General features: G+C 40.7%; 1 protein-coding gene across 1 annotated transcript in view; it reads right to left on the reverse strand.

Moving 5' to 3' along the window:
• Nucleotides 1–18,736, reverse strand: part of snta1 (syntrophin, alpha 1) — a 64,634-nt gene that overhangs the window by 25,566 nt on the left and 20,332 nt on the right. The window contains exon 2 of the mRNA XM_062996647.1: nt 11,752–11,937. Within this exon, the coding sequence (XP_062852717.1) occupies nt 11,752–11,937 (186 nt within the window). The remainder of the gene's footprint in view (nt 1–11,751; nt 11,938–18,736) is intronic.

Below are 18,736 nucleotides of genomic sequence, written 5' to 3' on the forward strand. Positions count from 1 at the left end.
AAAGCATGCAGAGAAACAGATGGACCACAGTCAGTAATTATAGAACTACTAAATGGACAGTGAGTGTAGAAACAAGGAGGTGGTTTTAATGTTATGGCTGATTGGTGTAAGTCACCAGCTCAAGTTTATCATAATGACCATCAAATATTAAATTATATATTTTTTGTGAATTTGCCATTTTTTCTTTGTCCCTCACAAGTACAAGTAACAGTGTATATTTGTAGGATATGTCCAAACGGATAGGACTGAAGCTTATAGGACTTTGAGAGTTCCTTGCAGCCCCTTCAGAGTGAACATGTAATTGTAAATAGCATTAAGCAGAACTCAATTTGTGTTAAGATTCCTTTATCGGCAGTGTTTTATTAAATAAGTGCCTCAGTGCCAAACAGAACTGTGCTTTTGGAACCCCTTCATTAGAAAAACGTTTTTCATCATAGTTAAAAGCAGCAATTCTGATGATATATAACAATGTGCCTAAAGAGCTAATGATGTTAATTTAGTTAAGTGCAAAACCTCAATTTCAGTGTAATATATATATGTAAGTCATGCCTTTTGTGTTCAATTTGAAGTTTATTGTGTATTCAACTCCATTAATCTTTTCAGTCTACTAACCAGCCCGTGTGCTCCCAGACCTCATGTGCACGTGTGCCACGCCCCTCTCTCCAGGAGCACATGCTGAAGCCAATGCCCCTCACTATGATTGGTCCTCTGCTGCTAATTACCCACAGCTGCACCTCATTTTAGGTGTAATGCATAGAACATCTAAGAAGGCAGTTGTGGACCAATCATTGGAGACTATTTTGCTTTTAAACGTTTGTTTGGTTCTGTTCCTTGCTTATGTTTGCTCTTGTTCATTTGTTCTTATTCATGCCTTGTTTAGTCTTGTTCCTGTTTGTCTTAGTCTAGTTCTTGTTTAGCTTTGTTCATGTGTGTTTAGTGATTCTGTCTTGTCCCATGTTGTAGTCTAATTCATGTTTAGCATTAGCTTAAGGTTCATGTTTAGTATTAGGATTAGTCTTTAGATTAGCTTTAGCATTGTTCATGTTTAGATTAGAGTTAGCATTTAGAGTAGGTCATGTGTTTGTCTGGTCCTGTTAAAACTTGTCTTATGTCTGTTGTTGTTATTAAATACTTTTGTTAAACATCTTGGCGTGTGTGTCTGAAGAAAAAAGCTAACTACAGTTGTGCAAAATTAAATTTTAATAAGTTGTAGCCTAGCGGTTAAGGTACTGGACTAGTAATCAGAAGGTCGCTGGTTCAAGCCCCACCACTGCCAGGTTGCTGCTGTTGGGCCCTTGAGCAAGGTCCTTAACCCTCAATTGCTCAGACTGTATACTGTGAAAGTACTGTAAGTCGCTTTGGAGTGTTTTTTTTTTTTGCAGGAAGTAAGTACAAGTCAGCTTAAGTGCTTAGTAAAGAGGTGATGGAGGTTTTTAATCGTCTTTTGAAGACAGCGAGAGACTCAAATGTTCAGACAGACAGAGGAAGTTCGTCCACCACTTGGGTTTAAGTACCTTGATGCTCGTCTTCCTCGAGTCCTGCGCGGTACAGAGCGGGGTTTGATTAGACCTCGAAGGTAGCTTGGTGCTGGTCCAATGGGGTGATGTGGCAGTGTTTAGGTTGGTTAAAAACCAGGCGAGAGCAGCTGCATTTGGGATAAGTGGTTTTGGAAGGGATTTAATAGTGGACATGGGAGCACCTGCCAGGAGGGAGTTGCAGTAGTCCAGCCATGAGATTGCAAATGGCTGGACCAGAATCTGAGTGGCTTCCATGGAGAGAAATGGCCGAATCTTTCTAATGTTGTAGTGGAGGAACCGACATGTCATGTTGGCTACAAGAGAAGAGAAGGTCAGCTGGTTATCCAGGACTACACCAAGGCTCCTTACATTATCAGACGGTCATTTAGGACATTTGGTACTCATCTGAGACTTTTCCACCGAAGCCATGATGCCTTATGCCAAACCATTATGCTTTGTTTATTACAAAGAAATGCGAGTTCATAATCCCTATCAAAATGAAATCAATGACTAAGAATGTCAGGGGTTTGGAAGTAGTGTCATTAAGTCATCAAGACAACAAATAGGTTACTCGGTTTTCTTTTATAGCCAGCATCAACAAAAGGATATAAATAGTTTGTTAAAAATTAATCTGGTTTATGTCCTTCAACATTTTTTTCTGTTGCCTTCTAGGAGAAGGAAAGAGAAAAAAAATTATGTTAAGGGGTGTAAGGCGGCATAGTGGCACATGACAATGTCTTTCTTTTTTCTCTCATATGTTTTGACCACACAAAATTATGGAATGTTCTCAGGAAGATAGGAATAACAGAGCTTTTTGCCCTCTGTACATTTATAAAGGTGGAAGTTTTCTTCCACCTTTAAAAATGTACAGAGGTGAACCGAGAAAAAACTCACACAGACACAGGGAGATCTCAGGATCCCATGAACCATTTTCATGATGTATGAAATAATTAGTTCAGGTTCTGTAAAATGTCAAATGCAGTCATTAACATAAGTGGCTATATTTTAAGTTTTATTGTCTGTGATATTTTTCATCAAGAGAGTTCATTATGTGGGAGATTAAAGAAAGGGAAGCATGGTACAGAGGGGACCAGTGCAAAGAAAATGCCAGGATTCTCACTTATACTGCATGAATATTGTACAGGAGATGAAAACCGTGGTCATTTTATTAACAAAGAAAACCAAATACTAGTTATTGTATCATCAACTTTAATGTTTTATTAATGTTTTATTTTTATTTCTGACCTCAAATATTATTTATCTTGAGATATAGAACACAACAGGGACAACCAAATACACTGTAGAACTGTTGAATTTGCTTTCGAGTAAGATTGTAACTGTTTATTAATAATATTTTCAAATTACAGCTTCAAACTGGTCAAAAAACAATGCCAACAATAAATGCGTTTTGTAACATGGCATATCGCAGCTGGTAAGTGAAGCTCAGCTGCAAGAATGGAAAATTAATCCAATGGAAGGATATTTAACCAAGGTAGATCAATACTGTGGCTAAAAAGTCATTAACGAAAAAGGGGACAATCACAAATAAATCAGAAACAAAAACAAAGTAGCAAATGAAAGACAAAATGACAAAAACATCTGCAGCCCACAATAGAGAAAGTGGACAGAACAGGAATAGTGCAAAACTGAGAACTGGTCACAATATGACAGTTCCCGAAAATAAAAAGAGGGGCCGGCAATGCACAAGCAGCAACACAACCCCACCAAATGGCACAGCCAACACATATTGTGAATTTACGACACATCACTGCTGGGACAATCTGCTCTTCCATGGCAGTTCTTTCATGAGGCCCAAAAACGCTGTAAAACTCTTGGTGAGTTCCCAGGAAGAAATTAGTATTCTGACATAGCTCGCCAGAGGAGAACCAGATCAGACCAAGCAGTCTGGTATCACGATTTCAGAGTAAAGCAGAATTGCCAACAGAGGAACTGACAAGACTGTAAGGGAGAAACCGTGAGATATAGAAAAACTCCCACCTGGAGCACTTTAACACTTACAAGGCATAGGTGATTGTCAGTTAAGAGAAACTGGAACATTAATCATCTGTGTCTCCTTCTGAGATCCAGGTTCAAACCACCAGCAGTTCTCAAAACCAGCAATCTGACTGTATACATTCTGACTGGATCATGAACACTGGAGGTTTGGATGTGTGAAAATTGCTATTGTTATATGACATACCACTTCCCACCAGACTAGGGCTGAAAATGAGGTGATATCACACATTGAGAACATCACACAGTCACTTGTATCTTGGTCTCACGTTTCCGTCTACTTTATCCTACTTTATCCGTCTACTGATTCTATTTAATAAATGAAGTATTGGACTCCTTATCTCTCTTTCTCAGTACTGCAGTTCAGTAATTATATTTTCTTCTGTTAAAGAACTTAAATAGCTTAAATACCTTATTTATACATTGTTAACTTCTGACTATAAACTATAATGCCCAAAAGTATGTGGACACCTGACCATGAGCTTGTTGGATGTTTTAAAATACAGTGACCTCTATGTGATATTTTAAGCTATAACAATAACCACTCTTTTGAGAAGGCTTTTCATAATACTTAAAATATGTCTGTGGAAATTTGTGTCCATTTACTCAAAAGTGCGTTTGTATGGTTGGGCACTGATGTTGGTCAAGAAAGTCTCAATTGGCCGCTCAGGTGGCGCAGCGGTAAAGTACGCTAGCTCACCAGAGTTGGGTTTCTAGATACATCGTATCGAAACTCAGCTCTGCCTTTCCGACTGGGTTGGGCGGCAGTATGAACAACGTCGGAGCATAGGTCCTCATAACTGGTACAACTGCGGCCCCTGCTGGTTGACTGATGGCGCCTGCACAGGGCTGAGAAATAACATTGAGGGGGGTGTGACCCTCCGTGCGCAGTGTCTCTCGGTGTATGAACTCGGCTCGTGCAGGTGAAAAATGCAGGCTGCACTGATTGCGTGCCGGAGGGGGCGCAAGTCAGTTGAGTGGTGTCCTCAGTCAGTGAAGGGTTGAACCAGTATAGAGGACGCATTCAGGGTAATTGGACACGACTAGAATAGGGATAAAGTGGGAAAAAATAGATAATAAAAAAAAAAAAAAAAGAAAGTCTCAATTAATGTTCCAGTTTCTTTAAACCGAGGTTTTTTTAAATGTCTTTATAGACCTTGCTTTGGAACAGGCAAGAGCCTTCCCTGTTAGCAACTGTTGTGGCTGAACACATGCATAAAAAAACAGGTGTCCCAATGGACAACCACATATTGTATAAAATTGACCAGTTTACCTATCTAAGCTTAACTTTGAACCAGAGATGTTCACAAGTCACAAAATACAAGTCTGAGTCAAGTCACGAGTCTTTAGGCTAGAGTCCGAGTCAAGTCACGAGTCAATATAATATACACAAAACATATATTGGAAATGTAGCATAGAAAATAAACAAATATTATGTAAGTTTAGATATTATTAAAAAACAACAACAGATTAGCAACTGTATTTTGCCGTTTTACTTAGTGCCTTTACTTTACTACTCATTGTGCAAATGAATGTAATTTCCGTAACAAGAAGGTACCAGTTAAAAGCTTAACCTGATACGTTTTGTTTTCATTGCAAAACAAAAGCGTGCGATAAATCACGGCACAGCGGCCAAAATCCAAAACACAGCAAAAAAATCATAACCACTGCTTACCTTAGCTTATGTTGTTCCATATGCTATTAAATTTATAACCTTGTGTTGTCCCATTAGAATATTATCCGTTATTTTGTAAATGTGCTTATAATTAAAAAACCTCCAAACTTTTCCCGGTTCTGAAGTAAAACACTAACTCATTAGAAAGCCAATCAAGCGTTTCATTGACACATCATCTGTGTGACGCAAACTGAATAAATGCAAAAAACAGCATTTCTTACTAAAAATTTAAATCAGACGGTCTGATTGTTTCAGGAGGCGCTCTTTCAACCATTAGCACCAATTCTGTAGGAGCGTTCCATTTACCCCAGTTGTTCCTCTGAAGTGCACTACGCAGGGTATACCACCATTTTAAGTCAGATTCCAATCCAAAGGTAACAAAAATGTTCAAATGATGTGAACTAAATATATATGTCCTTGGTTGGTTGAAACGTTTGCATGGCAGATGGGTGATTTACAGACAGTCGTGTATGACTCTCCATAAGTATTACAGCTCTGTTAGAAAAGAAGCAACCATCAACCGAATGTGTCAAAGTTGGTGCTGTATAGTCTGCGTTTTGGCGCATTCCGCCATGCAGATCTCCTCTAGAGCAGTGATGTTTTGGGGCTGTCGCTGGGCAACACGGACTCCACAAATTTTCTATGGGATTGAAGTCTGGAGACTGGCTAGGCCACTCCAGGACCTTGAAATGCTTTTTACGGAGCCACTCCTTCATTGCCCGAGCGGTGTGTTTGGGATCATTGTCATGCTGGAAGACCCAGCCACGTTCCATCTTCAATGCTCTCACTGATGGAAGGAGGTTTTGGCTTAAAATCTCACGATACATGGGCCCGTTCATTCTTCCCTTAACACGGATCAGTCGTCCTGTCCCCTTTGCAGAAAAACAGCCCCAAAGCATGATGTTTCCACCCCCATGCTTCACAGTAGGTATGGTGTTCTTGGGTTTTTCTTCTTCCTCCAAACACGACGAGTTGAGTTTTTACCAAAAAGTTCCATTTTGGTTTCATCTGACCACATGATATTCTCCCAATCCTCTTCTGGATCATCCATATGCTCTCTGGCAAACTTCAGACGGGCCTGGACATGTACTGGCTTAAGCAGGGGGACACGCCTGGCACTGCAGGATTTTAGTCCCTCTCGGCGTAGTGTGTTACTGATGGTAGCCTTTGTTACTTTGGTCCCAGCTCTCTGCAGGTCATTCATCAGGTCCCTCCGTGTAGTTCTGGGATTTTTGCTCACCGTTCTCATGATCATTTTGACCCCACGGGATGAGAGCTTGCGTGGGGCCCCAGATCGAGGGAGATTATCAATGGTCTTGTATGTCTTCCATTTTCTTACAATTGCTCCCACAGTTGATTTATTCACACCAACCTGCTTGCCTATTGTAGATCCCTTTCCCAGCCTGGTGCAGGTCTACAATTTTCTTCCTGGTGTCCTTTGACAGCTCTTTGGTCTTGGCCATGGTTGACTGTTTGAGGCTGTGGACAGGTGTCTTTTATACAGATAACGATGTCAAACAGGTGCCATTAATACAGGTAACGAGTGGAGGACAGAAGAGCTTCTTAAAGAAGAAGTTACAGGTCTGTGAGAGCCAGAAATCTTGCTTGTTTGTGGGTGACCAAATACTTATTTTCCACCATAATTTACAAATAAATTCTTTAAAAATCCTACAATGTGATTTCCTGGATTTTTTTTTTCTCATTTTGTCTCTCATAGTTGAAGTGTACCTATGATGAAAATTACAGACCTCTCTTATCTTTCTAAGTAGGAGAACTTGCACAATCAGTGGCTGACTAAATACTTTTTGGCCCCACTGTATGGCACTTTATAGCACTTATCATATCCTGTAACTCTTTGCTCCTCCTCACGCTACTGCACGACCTTTGACACACTTGGTTGCCAGTAGCTTCTTTTCTATTATTTTCATCACTGTCTGTAAAAAAAGCTATTTCGGCCGCTCAGGAGAGCTGGGATTTCAAATACATCGTATTCAATCTCAGCTCTGCCATCCGGCTGGGCTGAGTGGCCACATGAACAACGATTGCTCATATAAGGATGGGGTATTAAGCCGGATAGAGACTCCTCGTAACTGATGCACTACGACCTCTGCTGGTTGATTGATGGCGCCTGCACAGAAGCAGGGAAAGAGTGCGGATCAGGGTGCATATATGCACTCACCTAGTGTGGGTGACAAAATGCATACGGCTGCTGCCCACGTGTCGGAGGGGGCGTGGGTTAGCTTCGTTCTCCTCAAATCAGAGGGGGGTCGGCATTAGAGTAGAGGAAGCATGACGCAATCGGGCAATTATATGCAGAAAATATGCTTCCTAACAGTTTAGGGAAGGCTCCTGCCTGTTCCAGCACGACCGTGCTCCTATGGGCTAACTCTTTTTATCTCTCTCTTATTATTCAGCTCTCTTAACACATCGAAATCCTTCTATTCCAAACATTTTAAACCTAAAATGAAGAAATGTCCCATGATAAAACTCAGATCCATCATCAACACATGATATCCAGTCCAATTTTTCGGGATGATTTATTAGCACAAGTGTTGCGCTCGGATCTGGCAAACTGCCTTGGCAGCAGGTCCACAGCTCTAATGTGCTTTGCTTCTCACTCTGATTTACTCACTGATTCTTTGCCTCGTATGAGGTCTGCTGTGTGGGATAGAAACTAAGCCGAGAAACTGGTCAGCAGCGATTAGAACAGAGCTTGCATTTCTCACATTAACAATCTTTTTTGTATGGACAGTGGCAGATTGCTCAATGAACAATGAGCAATGTGTGAAGCCACATGTCTGTGTGTGGTAAAACAGAGGAACCTGATTTACAAAGGGGCCACATATGTTACATAAAAAGACATATGCACGCTTAATAAATCTGTCTTAAAACACAAGTCTGCCGCTGTTTTTGATACAAAAAGCGCTAACAGAACAACAATGGAAAGGCTTCAGTAAAAACTGCTCTTCATCATCTGTTAAGAAGTCACCTCGATGAAATCATCTTTCAGCCAATCAGAGATGAATCAGAGACTGCGCTCTGTTCATGTCAGCAGAGGATGAACAATTTATAAATATTTAGCTCATTAAAACAGTTCATTTTTTGGAAAGCTGTTTACCAAAAAGTAGCTTACCAGCATATCTGGCTGTGTCCCAATCCACATAAAACTGTACCAAACACATGCCAAATAAATCCACAATTTGAGTCATTAAAATGTCAGTGTAAAACACAAGCAAATAAAATAGCAAAATTATTTGCTGCTTGGTTTGTTTGCTGAATTAAATACACTACATAGCCAAAAGTACTTGGACACCTGGACATCCCTTTTTAAAAACAAATTGTATTAAAATAGAGTGACCTCTATGTAATCTTTTCAGCTACAACAACAGCCACTCTTTTGAGACTTAGACTTACAAGACTGTGGGAATTTGTGGCCCTTTAGTACAAAGAGCATTTGTATGGCTGGACACTGATGTTGGTCTAGATTAGAAAGCCTCAACTGATGTCTTAGTTTATTCCAAAGCTGTTCAGTGGGGCTGATGCCAGGGCTCTGTGTAGAACACTGCAGTTCCCTTACACCAAAATTTTTTTATTTATTACACTTGTTTATTACACTTGTTAGCAATTGTTGTGACTGAAACACATGAATTCAGAATCATAATGGGTGTCCCAATACTTTTGCCCATATAGTGTATGTAATAGTGTGTGTGTGCCTTGTGACTACTAATGTGGCTACTAGATCATTTGTACTGTGCTATATACTGCAGGGAAATTGTGATATTGTGTGTGTGTGTGTGTGTGTGTGTGTGTGTGTACCTTGTGACAGTAGAAATGTGGCTATTAGATCATTTGTACTGTGCTATAAACTGCAGGGAAATTGTGATGCTGTGTGCCTGTGTGTGTGTTTACCTTGTGACAGTATAAATGTGGCTACTAGTTCATTTGTACTGTGATATAAACCACAGGAAACGTGTGATGCTCTGTGTGTGTGTGTGTGTGTGTGTGTGTGTGTTTTGTGACAGTAGAAATGTGGCTACTAGATCATTTGTACACTGCTATAAACTGCAAGGAAATTGTGATATTGTGTGTGTGTGTGTGTATGTGTACCTTGTGACATGCTATAAACTGCAGGATAATTGTGATACTGTGTGTGTGTGTGTGTGTATTTTGTGACAGTAGAAATGTGGCTACTAGATCATTTGTACAGTGCTATAAACTGCAGGGAAATTGTAGTGTGTGTGTGTGTACATTGTGACAGCAGAAATGTGGCTACTAGATCATTAGTACAGTGCTCTAAACTGCAGGGAAATTGTAGTGTGTGTGTGTATAATAGTATCTATAAGTGTATCCGTTTATGTTTGTGGAAGTAAGGAACAGATGAGGTCATCCTGTGAGACCAGCTGTAGCTTTATTATTTCATCTGCACTTTTTTATGGCTGCTTGACCTCCCTTTGTGGACCGGACTGTTCTCCCAGCATGTCTGACTGAGATCCAGTTACTGAAATGGAAGAGCCCGCTCAGGGAATTCACACTCGGATGAAGTTCATTACCTTAATGATTGGATTAAATTAAATGTGAACCTTGCACGGCTGATCTTACATTTCACTGCATGAATGTGGTAGACGAGGTGTTATTCTTTCGACTTTAATGCAATTAAGTTTGTACTGTGCAGGTTCACTGTGCTTTGCAGTATAATACTATGAGCTATGAGATTTAAGTTTTACAGTAAAAAATGAAAGTGTTGATTTGGTTGGAGTGTTTCAACAAGGCGTGTGCCAGTCAAAGTCTGTCACAGCAGTGATATTAAAATGCATTTATGTTGCCTGCTAACAGCAAAACTGTATGTTTTGTATTTAAGGCCCATTACTAGCATCTAATTTTTTAATGTTTACTGTTCACTGTGCTACATAACCCAACTAATAACTATTCAGAACTGAGACATGAAATAAACAAACAAGATTACAGTGTGCCTTTACAACAGAACATATAAATATTTTAATTTGGTAAAATATCAAACAGGGCGGCACGGTGGCTCGGTGGGTAGCACTGTCGCCTCACAGCAAGAAGGTCCTGGGTTCGATCCCCAGGCGGGGCGGTCCGGGTCCTTTCTGTGCGGAGTTTGTTCTCCCTGTGTCTGCGTGGGTTTCCTCCGGGAGCTCCGGTTTCCTCCCACAGTCCAAAAACATGCAGTCAGGGTAATTGGAGACACTGAATTGCCCTATGGGTGTGTGTATGTGTGTGTGTGTGTGTGTGTGTGTGTGTCTGCCCTGCGTCCAGAGTGTTACTGTTATGTCCCCACCTGCCACGCTCAGTTTGTCCTGGCAGTATAAAGAGACACAGCTGGATGGAACATGTACGTATGTCCCTTGATATTCACAGGTTCCATATTCGCAGATTCAGTGTATTTGAAGATTTGATTATTCACAGGTTTGCTCCTCCACCGGGTTTCACCTGACCCCGTATCCTGCATTCTCATTGGCTGTAGTTCGACACAGCACTCGCTGCCACTCACAACCTGCTCGCAACGCCTTTCACACTTCACGATTTTGAGTGGTTTGACTGGTTCAGATATTTAACATGCTAGATATATTTCTTCAGTCGCTCGGTGAGCGATCAGCAAGCCGCACGGATCGAGTCTTTAAACACTTCACGAGAGCCGAGTTGCGATCCCCGAGCGAACGCCGTTGCTTCTGAGCTGCCACATCTAGCGGTGACGAGCGGAAATCAGGGCAAAAATCGTGTAGTGTGAACTAGGCATTAGGAGTAAATTACGCTAGCCTACTCCCGGCCAGTAATGCATCTTTGTACAAACATGATTGGGTGTCTGAGGGGGATTGGCGCCCTGTCCGGGTATGTTACTGCATTGCAACCAGTGATTCTTGGGAAGGCAGACCCACTGCAACCCTGACCAAGATAAAGTGGTGGTAAAACATGAAAATAAAATGAAAAAAGAAACATACAATACAGTAATAGCACTGTGACATGTATTTTAGTGTTAAAATGACTGGAAGAAGTAGTAATAAAGGGATAGAAGGTTTAAAGTTCTCATATGCAGGGGTCTTGTGCCTCCAACACCCACAAATACGAGAGCTGTACAATATAAATAGTGATCAATAGATTCATCCAGAGCAAAAAACCTATCCTTAAACAACATTAAATAAGATCAACAGTAACATGAATCCCGCTGAAGTCAAATAATGCCCAGCACAGCATCTCTCACATTAGAAGCTTTTAAGAAGTATAATGCTTGAGCTCATGTACTCAGAGCCATTCCCTGCTGACCTGCAGTTTCATCTAAAGCCTTCCTAAATTGTGTTATAGCCTGAATACCTGCTGATCAAACTGTTTACTAGTGTCCATATTTAAGCCATAATTACAAAATTCTTACATATTACATACTTCCAGTTTCTACATGTGAGAGTGATTCATTTACTCATTTCTTTTAAAATCAGAAATGCATAATGTTCACCTTTCATGCAACTATGGACTAAATAGATTGAAATGCTGCCAACCGTTAACAATTTGGCAGCAACCAGGATGGCTTACCCTCCAAAATGACCTCCTTCCCGGTCTTCTTCAGTGCTTGTACAGCCTCATCGTGAGTAGCTTCTCGCAGGTCACATCCATTGACTGACAGAATGGCGTCACCAACGTATAGAGCCTCAGTCTGATCTGCTGCAAGCCCTTTGAAGATCTTCGAGATGAGGATGGGCATCTTGTTCTCCCGACCACCTGGAAGAAAAGAAATAATTACATTGATTAATAATTAGTATAACGTTCGTTATCACTTATGTCAGCCAGACAGTTATTTTTACCATAAAATAACCATACGTAAAGTCTGTAAATTAAATTGTATTGTAAATAAATATCATTTAAAAATAAGGCAGCACGGTGCCCAGGTGGCGCAGTGAAATATTCCGCTATCACACCAGCGCCGAGATTCTGAACACCCCGGTTCGAGTCTCGGCTCTGGTACCAGTTGGCTGGGCATTATCTAGCGGGCACAATTGGCCACCATGTCTGCTGGGTTGGGGAGATGACCGAGCTAAGTGGGTGTTCAAACGTTGTGCAAGGACCCTGGTTAGCAGATATTGGCATCTGTGCAGAAGCACTTGCGTAAAGAAGGGGTCCGCTAGGACTGTTCATGCATCCAAGGGCATGTGAGCAGCAAATATACTGACCAGGCATAACATTATGATATATTCGGCAGCAAGTGAACACTTTACAGAAGCTGGAAAAATAAGCAAGTGTAAGGATTTGAACGAGTTTGACGAGGGCCAATTCAAGATGGCTAGATGACTGGGTCAGAGCATCTCCAAAACTGCAGCTCTTGTTGGGTGTTCCTGGTCTGCAGTGGTCAGTATCTATCAAAAGTGGTCCAAGAAAGGAACAGTGGTAAACCGGGTCAGGATCATGGACGGCCAAGGCTCATTGATGCACGTGGGGAGCGAAGGCTGGCTCGTGTGGTCCGATCCAACAGACGAGCTACTGTAGCTCAAATTGCTGAAGAGGTTAATGCTGGTTCTGATAGAAAGGTGTCAGACTCCATGCCTCGACGGGTCAGGGCTGTTTTGGCAGCAAAAGGGGGGCCAACACAATATTAGGAAGGTGGTCATAATGTTATGCCTTATCTGTGTATATCCTCCTCGAACGCAATCAAGGATCCACAGCAGCAGAAGACAAATTGACTACGTTAAATTGAAAGAAAAAGGGAGAGAATGCATAAATGAATTGGATAAAAAATACAACAGCTGTCGGCTGTCTGGTTGTTTCTATTGCAATAGTAATATAAAATGTAAATATAAAACAAAGATGTCATGGATTCTCAGTAGGAAAGTGTATATTAGGGTTAATTTGATAAGATAATTACTTACTGCATTACTTTTTAATCAAACCTTTTAATAACACATTAGTTCTATTTTTTAATTCTGTGATTATATTGCTATTTGCAGTACTCACTGAATGTTAAATGTTGGGCCCTTGTGTGGCAAAGTGGTCTGTTATACTACTGAAATCCAGGCTCAAATCCCAGCAGTGCTATCAGCCAACGGGGTCTCTACACAGACATGATTGGCTATATCTAAGGGAGGGATTGCCAAAGCCCTGTGATGTATTGGCACTTTGTCCAGGGTATTCCCACCTTGCGCTCAATGTTTTCTGGTGGAGCTATGAAACGACATGAAATTTGCTCTTTGCCAAGTTAGCATAAGGACAGTGGTAGCTCGGTGGTTAAGGTACTGGACTACTAATCATATGGCTGCCAGTTTAACCACCATCATTGCCAATTTGTCACTGTTGGTCCCCTGAGCAAGGCCCTTAACCCTCAATTGTGATAATTGTAAGTTGCTTAGGATAACAGCATCTGCTAAATGCTGCAAAGGATTTGACTCCCTAACAGCAATTAGGCAAGCCTAGTTTAATAGAGGATATTTTGCACTTACACACAGAGAATTCATATAAATAATTTTACACAGCTGTGCTGATAAACAAAAAACAGTACAAGCACGCAGTGTACCTGCCAGATTAGTTCTACCTAGCACCCTAAAGAGTTAGCATAGCAACCGTTATGTGTATGAAGTGCTGTGGTGAAGTAATTGCCCTCTTCCTAATCGTCTTTTCTTATTACATACTTGTGACTAGGGCTGGGCGATATGGATCAAAAGTAATATCTCGATATTTTTTTATCCCATAAGGTAATAACAAAAAGACACTTCTGAGACAAAGCTACATGTTCCAAATTTTTTTCAGGCACTTTTATTAAAATTCATGCTGGGGAAGCTTCACACAAGAACTATTTTTACTTAAAAAAAAAAAAAGAGCTATTCAAAAAAAAAGAAAGTTGTTTCTAAGGTATCTCCTGTCGTGTAATGTAAAAGTTTTTTCAAAAATCCACCCAAACGTTTTCACAAAAATCCACCCAAACGTTTTCTCAACAGTTGAGGGAATTTTTGGCTAGATTGTTGGGAGTGGTTGGGAACGTTCCCTCAACGTTCCTTCACGAACGTTCCCCCAACGTTCCCCCAAATGTTCCCCAAACGTTTCCCCACGAACGTTCCCCCAACGTTTCCACACGAACGTTCCCCCAACGTTCCCCCCGAACGTTTCCACACGAACGTTCCCCGAACATTCCCCCAACGTTTTCACACGAACGTTCCCTCAACGTTTCCTCAACGTTCATTCACGAATGTTCCCCCAACGTTTCCCCACGAACGTTCCCCCAACGTTTCCACACGAACGTTCCCTCAACGTTCCCCCTCAACGTTTCCTCAACGTTCATTCACGAATGTTCCCCCAACGTTCTCCCCGAACATTCCCTCAACGTTCCTTCATGAACGTTCCCCCCGAACGGTCCCCCCACGAATGTTCCCCCAACGAACGTTCCCTCAATGTTCCCCCCAATATCATCCAGTATGCAGTGTACCTGCCAGATTAGTTCTACCTAGCACCCTAAAGAGTTAGCATAGCAACCGTTATGTGTATGAAGTGCTGTGGTGAAGTAATTGCCCTCTTCCTAATCATCTTTTCTTATTACATACTTGTGACTAGGGCTGGGCAATATGGTCAAAAGTAATATCTCGATATTTTTTTTATCCCATAAGGTAATAACAAAAAGACACTTCTGAGACAAAGCTACATGTTCCAAATTTTTTTCAGGCACTTTTATTAAAATTCATGCTGGGGAAGCTTCACACAAGAACTATTTTTACTTAAAAAAAAAAAAAGAGCTATTCTAAAAAAAAGAAAGTTGTTTCTAAGGTATCTCCTGTCGTGTAATGTAAAAGTTTTTTCAAAAATCCACCCAAACGTTTTCACAAAAATCCACCCAAACGTTTTCTCAACAGTTGAGGGAATTTTTGGCTAGATTGTTGGGAGTGGTTGGGAACGTTCCCTCAACGTTCCTTCACGAACGTTCCCCCAACGTTCCCCCAAACGTTCCCCAAACGTTTCCCCACGAACGTTCCCCCCGAACGTTCCCCACGAACGTTCCCCCAACGTTCCCCCCGAACGTTCCCCCAACGTTTCCACACGAACGTTCCCTCAACGTTTCCACACGAACGTTCCCTCAACGTTCATTCACGAATGTTCCCCCAACGTTTCCCCACGAACGTTCCCCCAGCGTTCCCCCCGAATGTTCCCCCAACGTTTCCACACGAACGTTCCCTCAACGTTCCCCCTCAACGTTTCCTCAACGTTCATTCACGAATGTTCCCCCAATGTTCTCCCCGAACATTCCCTCAACGTTCCTTAATGAACGTTCCCCCCGAACGGTCCCCCCACGAATGTTCCCCCAACGTTCCCCCCGAACGTTCCCCCACGAACGTTCCCTCAATGTTCCCCTCAATATCATCCAGTATAAACTAACACGACCACGTACAACATCCAGTACAGAAATCACTCCCCATAATGTTTTTTATAGATATAGCAAATATCTATACATGCACATCACATGTACAAATACAAAAGTCAGAACAACAGGAGATGCACCGTTACGTTATTATTACTGTTTATAACACTTGTGCTTGATTTACACTGTTTAAATATGAAGTAAATACGTGCATGTCAGCACGTGCATGCGCTTGTATGTATTTCCGTTATACAATATTGGTTTTTGTAACGAATAACGACTTGTTTTCTTGTTTTTCAACTCTGGGATTTGAAGTGAAAAACAAATGACCAAAGGTACACGAAGCTGGAACCTTTTGTCTGGACTTGTTTTCGGCGTTCTCTACAGAATACATTATTCTGCTGTTCATCTGACACTTTGAATCCGAACCATCTCCAAATAACAGCCATTATTATTCTTTTTACTAAGCAGCTCCTCCACCGTCTCCATGCTATCATGAGAGTTTTACTTACAGAAATGTGTTCTGAGGGCAGAAATAATTGGCGGTGGGGAGGGAGGGGCGAGTTGTGTTCAGTGAGGGAGAGAGGCGGGGCAGGTGAACATGCGCAGAGACTAACTGGGAGAAGAGAAAGACAAACTGTCAGATCTAATTGGAACGCAACATCTATATCGATAGAGACGATATTGTCTTATCTTATATACAGTATGAAATTATATCCATATTTTATAAAATCTCGATATATCGCCCAGCCCTACTTGTGACACTCGGTGATCCCAGATTATCAAACAAAGCATGATATAACAACAAAACTGTACAATATGCCATTTAAAAAGACATTTTAAGTAATAAAATATTCCAACATCAATTCCAGTAATTCAAACCAGACCCACCGTGATCCTATCCCGGTTTCATATTTGGAAAATTATTATTGGTAAATTATGCACAACACACCATATGTAATCTACAACCCCAAATCAGAATACTTTGGCAAACCTTTGTCAAGCACTACAATATGGAGTTACATGCATAAATGCCACTCTAAACTTTACAGTGCAAAAAAGAAGCCTTATGTTAACCATGTCGTCAACTTCTCTGGGCTCGGAGGCATCTAGGATGGACCATCACACAGTGGAAATGTGTATTGTGGTCAGATGAATCAGCATTTCAGGTCTTTTTTGGAAAAAATGGACACCATGTGCTCCGGACCAAAGACAAAAAGGACCATCCAGACTGTTATCAGCAACAAGTCCAAAAGCCAGGGTCTGTCATGATATGGGGCTGTGTCAGTGCCCTTGGCAAAGGTCATTTACACTTCTGTGATGGCAGCATTAATGCAGAAAAGTACATTGAGATCTTAGAGCAACATATGCTGCCTTCAAGACGTCATCTTTTCCAGGGACATCCATGCATTTTTTAACAAGACAATGCAAAACCACATGCTGCACACATTACAAAGGCATGGCTGCGGAAGGAGAGGGTACGGGTACTGGACTGGCCTGCCTGCAGTCCTGACCTGTCCCCAATAGAGAATGTGTGGAGAATTTTGAAATAAAAAATGTGACGACAACGACCCCGTACTGTTGTACATCTTAAGATGTGTTTGCAGGAAGAATGGGACCAAATAAAAGCTGAAACACTAAATCACTTGGTATCCTCGGTCCCAAAACGTCTTTTAAGTAGGGCTGTCAGACGATTAAAAATTTTAATCGAGATTAATCGCGATTAAAGAACAAAATTAATCGCGATTAATCTCGAGTAAATTTTTTAATCGTGTGACAGCCCTAATATATACATGTATTCATCTCAATTAATCGCAAACTAATAATTAAGTAAAATTTGAACAGTTATGCACATTGTTATTGCAAGAACGTGTTTACCAATAAAACATTCATAAAATATGATAAAATTATTAAATCTAAATTAATTGTAGAAAGCACATTATCTGACAAAAGTGAGGATCTTTTCCTGTTCATGACCCTGACACTGAAAACAGGTGCACCAACCATAATGTTTTGATCTAATATAAGGCATCAATAAAGCATCAAAACACAGATATGATTATTTCATAGATCTATTAAGAAAACCCTTTAATACTGTGTTTGTGCAGAAAGAATACTGGGAAATATTGTTCTAAATTACCACTTAAACACCTATAAATACCTGAAACAGTCAAGTTAGCAGACATTATCTATAAGTAACTGACTAGCTATATAAAAAAAGTGTTAATTAAAACAGTCCATGTAAACGCTTAGTCCATATAAATATCAGATACGAATGTGTTTTTAGAAAACTACAAACATCACAAATATAAATCATGTTTATAACCATGTGATAGAATAACCTGGATAAACTGTAGAGATGAAACATCACACAGAGTTTCACTTTTTACCGCAGGGGGAGGAGGCGGAGCTACACGGTTTTGATGGACAGCTCTAGCAGCCAATGGAAATACTCGTTACAAAGCTAGCGTGGTTTCATTCATCTTTTCATCAACACGTAAAAAAAGTGAAAACCGCTAAAAGTAGTTTATCATCGGACAGTTCATGCGCTTTACATCCTAATTAATCTGAAACACAGTTAATTACCACAGAGACACACATGTATGTGGCACAAACAGCCAAATAAAAATAGTTAGATTAAAAATTTTAATCTTGATAAATTTTTTTAATCGCGATTACAATTTTAACACGTTAATCAAACGACAGCCCTACTTTTAAGTGCTAAATGCTTTACTGTTCCAACTTTTTTTGAAATGTGTTGCAGGCCTGAAATGCAGGAATGGATGTTTATTGATAAATGAAATGACGTTGACCAGACAAAACATGAAATATCTCAGGTTCATCCTGTCTGTAATCAAATAAAAGTCAAAGTAAATTTTAGAAACTTTTCAGAACACTAAAGAGTTTTTTATTATTTGCATTTTCCATGCTGTCCCAACTTTTTCTGATTTGGGGTTGTATGACAGTACAAGCACATTGCATTGTAACAGTAATTAACTTTATTGTTAAAACTCTTTCAGTATTTGGCACTTTCTCTGAGCTCTTGATAATGTGACTAGCACATGAGCGGATTCCACAGCATTCCACTAAATGCTTAGACAGCAGGAAAAAGCTCTTGGGAAATAAAGTCGTATTCAAGCCAAGTCTTCTCTGCTCAGGTGATGAGTAATGTTGATGAGAGCAGAT

Source organism: Trichomycterus rosablanca, chromosome 6, assembly GCF_030014385.1.
Source record: "Trichomycterus rosablanca isolate fTriRos1 chromosome 6, fTriRos1.hap1, whole genome shotgun sequence".
NCBI lineage: Eukaryota > Metazoa > Chordata > Actinopteri > Siluriformes > Trichomycteridae > Trichomycterus > Trichomycterus rosablanca.